The 9,568-nt window shown below is 34.9% G+C and overlaps 1 protein-coding gene across 1 annotated transcript; it reads right to left on the reverse strand.

The window, feature by feature from the left end:
* Positions 1-956: 956 nt before the first annotated feature.
* LOC120087741 (probable pectinesterase/pectinesterase inhibitor 51) lies at positions 957-4,231 on the reverse strand. The gene is made up of 2 exons (XM_039044627.1): positions 3,056-4,231; positions 957-1,855 (listed from the first exon to the last, which is right to left on the reverse strand). Exons 1-2 carry the CDS (start codon positions 4,191-4,193, stop codon positions 1,173-1,175), a joined length of 1,821 nt encoding a protein of 606 aa, XP_038900555.1. The 5' UTR covers positions 4,194-4,231; the 3' UTR covers positions 957-1,172.
* Between the last annotated feature and the right edge of the window lie 5,337 nt (positions 4,232-9,568).

Raw genomic sequence — 9,568 nt, forward strand, 5'->3', positions numbered from 1 at the left:
GACGTTAGAAATTAATTGTGTTGCATGAGAAAAGACTGATCTTGAAAAGACAATCTAGATCTTAGTTTCTAGATTCAAGTGTTTTGTTGATAATAGTAATCCATAAAACCTTTAAATGACATTAAGAATTGATCATTGAAATCAAAAAATATTTTATCCCTAAAATTTTGTCTTTAATTTGTAATATTATATTAGTGAACATTTCTTTTTTTCGGTCTTTAGATCTCAAATTGACTGCAATTCTAAAATAGCTAAGATAAATTGTAAATTTAATCTCTTAAAGACGATATTTAGTCTCTTGACTACTATATAACTTGACTCGTGCCCTCACGATTATCATTTATAAGTAACTATAATGTCAATTAGTTATTATTATAATAAAAATTAATCTACCATCAATTTGGTTTCAAGTAAAATGCACTTTATTCAACCTATATCAGTTCAATATGTATGACAACATCAATAATACTAATATTTGAAGCTATGCTGTCATTTCATAAGCAATCGATAGAAAATAGTAATAATGGAAAAAGAATGGTTGTTTTCTAATGTTCTAGAACTATAATAGATGTTTCAAGGGTTCAAAAACTAAATAATAATAATAATAATAAATATAAAAATAAAAAGTAAAATTTAAGGTTTTCAACTAAAATGAGATGTAAATAATATTTTCTTCAACAATTTCGATTTGTTGTCACGCATATAACATACCAAGTGGCCAAATGATGCCAAGACAGCTGCAAACCTCAGGCTCAACAAATCCTCTCCTACTTCTTTACCACGCTTTGCAGATTATAATCATTGAAATAATAATTTAACTTAAACTATAATTTGCTCCTTCATCATACCTTTTCAGTTTTTTGATACATTTTAAACTTTTTCATTTTGTATTTAATGTGTCATATTTTTAATTTCATTAGCATGGATGTAAGATTCCGATCACAACTCTAAGTAAATTGTTTGTCATGATCGTAGGTAGAGATGTTCATTTAACCTGCATGATCGAGACTCTGAGGTGATCCATCTCGAATGGGGTGGAGAATCTCCTATTACATGGTGAACGAATGTCTCCCCTTATATAACACAAATACATGGATAAATATGGAGTTTAGTTCATCATAAAATTATGCAAGTATAGTAACAAAGTGAAATGCTAATCCTAGTCTTTTCCACTAAGATGATGGAATCCATTCATTTCCTTGGATAAAATTCTGGACAGAATAACTAAAAACATATTCTGCAGGGATTTGATTACTCCATCCAACTCGCTTCGACGAATTCGATCCAATCTCAAAATTCTCAAACTCCCCATAATATAGTGTCTTCAAACCAAAATCCCCACTCCAAGGCATCCATCCAGACGATGAAACAAGAGCTTCAAGATCACAATGTATAAAAATCGTCCTCGAATACTCTTTCCACGGTCGCCCCAAGAAGGTTTTATGCGCCTGAGGATTGGCATAGTATAATGACATGAACTCCTCTGTGCCGTTTACGAGGCAGTTTTGGAATACGAACCCGGTCGACTGGGCAGGGTCGGTCCTCCCATGTGCAGTGATGGGATTGTCGTCTCCGAGCTGAGGGTTGAGTTGGCGAGGACGGACTAAGATGTGACAGTTTTGGAAGATGGAGGCTGAGTTGCCAAAGATGAAATCAACATTGCCTACGATTCGACAAGAATTGTAGAATTGACGAAGGGAGTGGGCGTAGAGAGTGTCTTGATTGCCTATAAACTCACAGTTATGTATGATTGAGAGATCACTGTCTGATCTAAAGGCCACAGCTTGGTGGGCATCAGGGCCTGCTGTGTTTTGAATGGTGAGTCTACTGGCCATGAATCCATCCCCAAGAACTCCTGCAATTTCCTATTGATTATGGACATAAAATTAAGGTTTACATGGTTTCACGACGATTATTTTCTTCACCTCTAAAAAGAAAAGTCATGTCCATTAATGTTAAGCTGAGCTTATTTTAATGACTCATTATAAATTCTAAAATATATTAAATAAATTGTTACATATTAAAGTTTAATAATAAAATTGTTACGAAACCAAAGAAAATTCAAGAACCACATAAAATAAATTAAGAAAAAAAAACTCTTTTTAGAAGAAAAATTGAATTATGGACCTTTTGATCCTCGACATATATTGAAGCCAATTGAACTAAACTCGACATACACTAGTACCAATTGAACTAAACTTATTTGTGGTAATACCTAAACATTATAGAGTATAAAAGTTTATACTAAAATCTATATATTTATATTGCAAAATCTTCCTTCCTGAGAAGCTATGAGGGGGGAATAGAAAGAAGTTTGTTTTTTTTTTTTTTTTTATTTTATATAATACAAAGTTCAGCTTAATCGATTCTTTTTTTGGAAATCAATTTCGCCGTCTGTCTTCTTCCTCTTGGAAAAAGATACATTTTTAGATTTTTTTTCTTTATGTTTACACTACCACTAGATCAATCCATAATATAGGGACAGTTGTAAATATAGACATTAAATCCAAAATATTAACAGATATATAATGTATAAAAAATTATAAATCTAGCCAAATTTAAATAGTCTATCAATGATAAATTATATTATTCGTAGAAGTATACCATATGACTGGTAAGAGTTTATCAACAATAGAAGTCTATCACTGATAGACTTAGAGTTTATCAACGATATAGACTTATCTATATTTGCAATTTTTTTAAAATGTGATTATTATACCTAAAAATACTACAAATTATAATTACCCTAATATATAACTCTTTTACTTTCCAGCCTAACTCAACTCAAGTGATGTAAAATTTCCTTCCGAAATTCCATTTTTCGACTCAACATCTCGTCCAACAATAATAATATTAATCTAAACCGACAGGACATGCTTATATCACACTCCCGGCAACTTTATATTGCTTAAAAGGATTTTTTTTCTACAATTATATTGCTCAAAAGGTATGATCATAATAATTCAGTTTCTCCGGAACAAAAAAAAAGTTGAAGAATTTTCTTTTTTTAAAAAAAGCAATAAATTCAGATTTGTGAATTAAAAAGGTGACTCACCGACAGTAGCGGATTTGTAGGTTGAGATCCCAGGCTGGCCCACATTCAAGGATCCTGTAATGACCGTTTTGCCCATCCCATCTCCCAAAAACACCAAATTCTTCTTCTCCAATCCCACTCTCACGCTCTCCTCGTAAACCCCTTCCTTTATGTGTATCACAAACCTCACCGCCGAGTTTTCCGGCGCCGCCTCCACCGCCGCCTGTACCGTCGTGTAACACCCCTCACTCCCCTCCTTACACACCGTCGCATTCGCCTCCGTCTTCGCCGGAATCCCCAAACCCGTCCCCACCACCGCCGTCCCACCACTCCTTTCCCAGAATCCGTCTCGCTCCGTCCTCGGTGGGCCCCAGGCCTCCGTCTCATTCCCGAAAATGTCGTACGCCACCGCCATGCTCAGCGCGTTGCTCGACAGCACGATCAAATTGTCAAGGAACGACATCGTTTCATCCACCTCGCGCGTGTCGTTCACGTACTTAAGCCCCGACCGGCAACCGGTTTGGTAGAGAAGCGACGCGCTTAGCCACGCGCGCGCGTCTTTATTCCTACCGATAGCAATTGCGTCGTTGGAAAGGGAAATTCGGTATTCCGAGTAACCCAGCCCCTCCAGACAGCTCAATGCCGCGGCGGTGCGGTTGCGGTTGGGGCTCTTCTCGGAGGAATCCAGAATGGCCTTCACCATTGATTTGGCGATTTTGAGATTCTCCGAGGAGAGCCAGACGGCGGCCTGAATAATCTGCAGCGGCGTGGGATTCTGGGGGAGGCGGCTGGATTGGGAGATGGAGGATGCGCATTGGTCAGGGAAGCGGGTGGCTCCGCAGGCGGCGGCGATCCCAGGGAGGATGGTTTGGTGGGCGGCGGAAGAGAAATGTAGAGGGAGGAAGAAGAGAAAGAGAAGGGAAGGCATTGAAATGAAGAGAGAAACAGATGTTTGGTTTGGAAATATGGAGAAAGAAAATGGTGGGTTTCGGGTGCAAAAGTCATGGAGGATATTTAAAGTGTGAATTTCAGAGGAAGAGAGAGAGAGAGAGAGACGGTCACGTGTTACGGCGGCGGCGGGGAAAATGGAGGATGGCGGTGGCGATTTCAGTGCTGGTCCTTGGTGTTGATATGATGTTAAAAAAAACAAACATGACATTATTTATGAGATGATTACATTTACACCCCTAATGTGTTTAACTAATTTTCTATTTTTTAATTTTTTTTTTTATTTTTAGATTTTGAGTTTCTGTTTTGTTTACTCCTTTTCTTTTCAGTTTTGCATTTACTTTTTTATCAATTTACATTTTTTTTTTACTTTTTTGTATTTACTGTTTCATCAAACTTTAATTTACTTTTTTATTTAATTTTTAAATTTACTTTCTTCTGTATTTAACTCGTGGATGAGTCCACGAAAATTTCCGCCCCCATCCCTACTTCAATTGCGAGGATGGGGATAAATTTCTCCCGTGGGAATAGGGATGAGAATTTTTCATTGCAGCTTTTTAAGTTTTTTTTTTTTTTTTTTTTTTTTTCAATCACAACCTTTGTGGTTTCTTCGTGGTGAAAAATGTGCACTTAAAATGAACAGAATCATCAAATCCTTCACTAAAGTCTCTCCCTTCACTAATCTTTTTTTCTGACATTTTTAACTCTTTCAAGAATCCTTTAATTGCTAAATCAAATGCATCCTCAAAACTTCATTCTTGCCAGCACATTTGATGTTTTGGCTAAGAAACATGAAAGCATGTATATTACCAAAGAGATTATGGAATCTCTACATAGATGTTTGGATAACCATCCTTCTCCCTGAGGAATGATATTATCAAATATATTTACAATTGTTGAATAAAAGAATGGGCATCTGTAAGAAAACATGTCATGTACATGATGGTCCATTCAATGTGGTAGAGGTAAACGGAGTTGTCGTAGATGAGAGAAGTCAATTCGATTTTATTTTAGAGTCTCTTTCAAAGAGCTTCTTGCAATTTTGCACCAATGCATTAATGAACAAGATAGAATACAATCTGACTACACTTCTCAATGAGCTACAGCTTTTCAGTCCATTTTGAGAACAAAAGGACAAGAAGCAGAGGTAAATGTTGTCGTTGCTGAGAAAAGATGATCGTCCTCTAAAAAATCTGATGTTATTTCTTCTTCTAAGAATAAAAGTATTCCAGCAAAAAAGAACAAGGGGAAAGGGAAAAATATAACTACTACCGGCCACAAAGGCAAGGCCAAAGCTACAGATAAAGGAAAATATTTCTGCTACAGCGAGGATGGGCACTAGAAGAGAAATTGTCCACAATATCTTGTAGAGAAAAAAGCAGAGAAAGCAAAACAAGGAAACTAGTTCCTGAGGATTGCTTGCAATGAGGTAATGCTCCAGGTTGTGAACATGGAAGAATATCTTAGAAAGACTAGTGGGAGATTTTGGAGTTGCTGACAAAAAATGAATCTGGTTACTTTTAGTAATGTAATAAAAGTTGTTTTATCTTTTGTAAAGGACATGTTGTATGTAATCTTTTATTTTAAATGAAATGTACATTAGCAAAAATTACATTTTATATTTGTTCTACTATAAAGAAACTTCTACTAAAACCAACCAATGTTCCAGGCCATTTCAAATATTTAGATATTTAACGGCTGAAAAATAATAAGGCAAATGGTTATGTTTACCTAAGTAATAAGTTTAGAACACTTGAAAGGTTTAAAGTGTATAAAACTTGTTAAGTAAAGAATACAGAGAGTCAGAGATTTCTAGGACTATTTGATAGAACATGAAATCAAGTGGCAACTCTCTACACCTAGTTATCTTAATTGTTTTGAATAACATTCCAATTTTAAGGTGCTTCTAAAATTTCATATGAGATATGGAGAACTCATAAAAGTTATTTATGATATGTAAAAGATGTTTATATAGTTAAAAAATCTGGAATAGATCGACACATATATTAGTGTCGAACCCTTAATTATTGAAATATCATTCAGATGGCATGTCTATCTGTAAGCAACCCAAAAGTAGTATTTTTTCAACTAAGAGAAAATCAAGTGTGTGTTGACAAATGCTAAATTTTTCTAGAAAAGTATACGAGATCACCATATATTATTTAGTTTCAATAAAAAGCAAAGTGTATATCAATAAAGAGTTATTGATTAAAGCTGACGCTATAACAAAAGTTGTTTGGACAGGTCAGATGCATCTTACTCAAAGAGTTGACTATACTTCAATGTAATGGGAGGAATATATAACAACGTAGCCATAATTTGGGTTTAGTGAAAACTCAAGTCATCAAGTCTTGGTGACATATCGAGAAACAAGAAGTATTGAAAATAAGATGCATTCCCTATATTATTTTGAATTGAAGTTCGCTATACTAAAATGTTTACAGTGATTCTCTTGGCTAAAGTGTTTGAGGATCACCTAGTGAGACTAGGATTATGGGTTGTATAACCTAGGGCAAGTGGGAGAAAAACCTATGGGTATGTGATACCTAAGGATGGGTATGTGATACGTAAAGGAAAACCATGGGTATGTAATACCCTAGTTTATTGTATTTCTCTGTAAAACTAAAAAACTCAATGTATTCATATATATGTTACCACTGGAGTTTTAGTCCAAGTGGGAGTTTGTTGGGTTTTATGTCCTAAAACTCATGGTTTGTAAACAATAAACTAATTCTGTTAATCGATAAAGTTGTTATTGAATATATGAATAACTTATTTCGTTTTAGAAATAAATCCAATAAACAAAAATATCTATGACTATTACATGAGTACTTGAACTTTATGTGGAGACATAAAAGTCGATCAGGTTCGAGTAAATAGTCAAAATGATCTATAGTATACGAATAAGATTGGGTTGCCTTATTCTGGTAACACTATCGGATGCGGCTCACTCTGTAGTTGTTACAAAGAGTTGTAAAATGCTACAAACGAAGTGATCCTGATTCGTTCATGTGGTGACATGAGGAGTGGTGGTGTCCTATGCAATGAGTTTTCATAAGATCGAACCAAGAAATAAGTCACTCTTACTTTATAATATTGTTTACTGTTTAAGACTGACTATTTCAAAACGATGACCTAGGTAACTTGACCTTAATCCTGAGCTAACTATGAACTCCTGTTTATTCAAGATTATCCTTAGATTTTCATGGGTGAGGATTGGCGTAACAGCGCTGGCTCAATAAGTCTCCCATTTTAGGGGTAAGATCGGGTAGATAGCTAAGAACATAAGGTGTAAGACAGAGTTCACTCCTACCCAATTTTAGGGATAGTAGAGAGGTTGTTCCCTTAAGTGCTGACTTCGGGTCTTGAACGAGGGGTCCCACCCTCTCATTAGCTTGAGAGGGATTTTTTTTGTTGATTGGATCACAAAAAAATTGTTCATTAGAGGATCAGTGGGACTTAAGAAACAAGAGGTAATCTCAAGAGTAAAATAGCTTTTTGACCTAGCCGTTATTACGAACAACCTGTGAAGGGTTAACTTACTAATTATGATAATATTGAGTGAATACAATATATCTACAGTGAGAAGAGTGCAACTGCTGGGCTTTAGTGAAGTGACCCGGTAGTTAACAAATAGGGGTTAATTAGTGTAAGAGTTTAGCCAATTAATCTTGGATCATTAGAACCTATGATCTGTAGATTCATTAGGTCCCTCTACTAGCTGACAAATAGATTAGCTTTAGAATAGCGTGATAAGTTGATGTGAAACATTCAAATTCGAATTAAGGGAATTAGTAATTATATGTGATATAATTACACGTTTGATTTTGGAATTAAACGTAATTGGAGAATTGATTAATATATAAATATGATTTAAATATTAATTTCATGAATAGGGATTCATGGTAATGGAATTGGCGACAAATTTATTTAATATTTGATATTAAATTAATTAAATTAATTCAATTGTTTAATTAATAATTAATAATTTTATTAGAAAAATTGATTATTGAATTAATTTTTGTAAAATAAAATAAAATTTCAATTTTAATTAAAGAATTAAAATTGAAAAAAGTTTTGATTTTTAAAATCAATTTCAAAATCAAAAGGAAAATTGAAAAATGAGAAAAATCTCAATGTGGGATTTTCCCACTTACAAGCAAGAAGATTAATCGCCTTCATACACATAATTCCACCACCAATTCAAGGAGTAGCAGGAATCACTTCAAGCAATCAATTTGCATGAGAGTTATGTAATAAAACTACTCTTGATTGAGTGGAAAAGGATGATGCAATTGCTGAATTGCTGAGTTTTTTTATAGTTGAAGAAGTTGTAAAACAAGCTAAAAAACCAGAAAACCTTTCCTCCAATTTTCCTAAGTTCAAGCTTGTTTTGAGCCCCACAACTCAATCTAAGGCTCTTAGAGAATCATAGGGAAGCTCTAGTGGTAGTCCACAGCCTAAATTGGAGAATATTGCAGCTGTATTTCATTGAAGAAAATGATCTTCAAAGCTATGTATTGAAACCCTCTTAACACCTTATAAACATGTTTATTTTGATTGTCAAAATTGAGGAATTAGAATGTTTAATGATCCTGTTTTCTTCCGCTGCATGTTTTTGTATTCCAACAGCTTCTAACCATGTCACACCTGATCACAACAACATGAAAATCCTTTGAATATGGAGGGAAAGAAAGTGTCATTGTTGGTAATGGTAATTTTTTAGCTATCTCTCACGTTGGTTCTTGCTCACTAACTTCTGATGCTATTTTACTTAAACATAAAAATGTATTATGTGTGCCTGCGATTACTAAGAACCTCATTAGTGTATCTAAACTTACTAGTGACAACAAAGTTTTCATTGAGTTATATGCTGAATATTGTCTTGTTAAAGATATTCACACGGGCAAGGTGGTTCTGAAGGGGGAGCTCAATGATGGATGATGCGTTGTGAATGTGATGAAATAATGATATGTACTGCGATGGTGGTGTATGCGTTGTACATGCAAGTTTTCCTAGCAAAATCCAAGTATTAATCCTACTAGGTTGCCTGGTAAGCCCAGGGTCGAACACAGGGACTATGAGGAGACAGTATGCGACGGTGATTTCAGATTCCTTTGCGGTGACAAATACAACAATGAGTTGATTGATATGTTTGTTTAAGATATAGATTCTATGCGGCGGAATTGAGAAAAGATTTAATAACAGCGAAAATTACAATGAGTACGTAAGGAATGGGTTGAGAAGGGATTTAGCTAACACTTCCTAAGATTACGTTCAAGTTATGCGATCATGCTACACACATACAACAGCAGGTCATCTCTCAATGCAAATGTTATAGCTTCTAGTTTTAGGAAGCATGCGATGTATACGATGATGTCTATAGGACTTACGTCTAAGCCTCTATTATTGTCTTATGCGATGATGAATGACACACACATACACAAGGCGACCGCATACTATAACCTATTTCTAGGGTACATGCGATGCATGTTAGCAAATAGAACTTATCTTTAAGTTTCTATCTCTTGCTTATGCGGTTCTAATCTAACTTTCTCAAGCCTAGATTCTAACCTAGCTCTCTTA

This window comes from Benincasa hispida, chromosome 10 (assembly GCF_009727055.1).
Source record: "Benincasa hispida cultivar B227 chromosome 10, ASM972705v1, whole genome shotgun sequence".
Taxonomy (NCBI): Eukaryota; Viridiplantae; Streptophyta; class Magnoliopsida; order Cucurbitales; family Cucurbitaceae; genus Benincasa; species Benincasa hispida.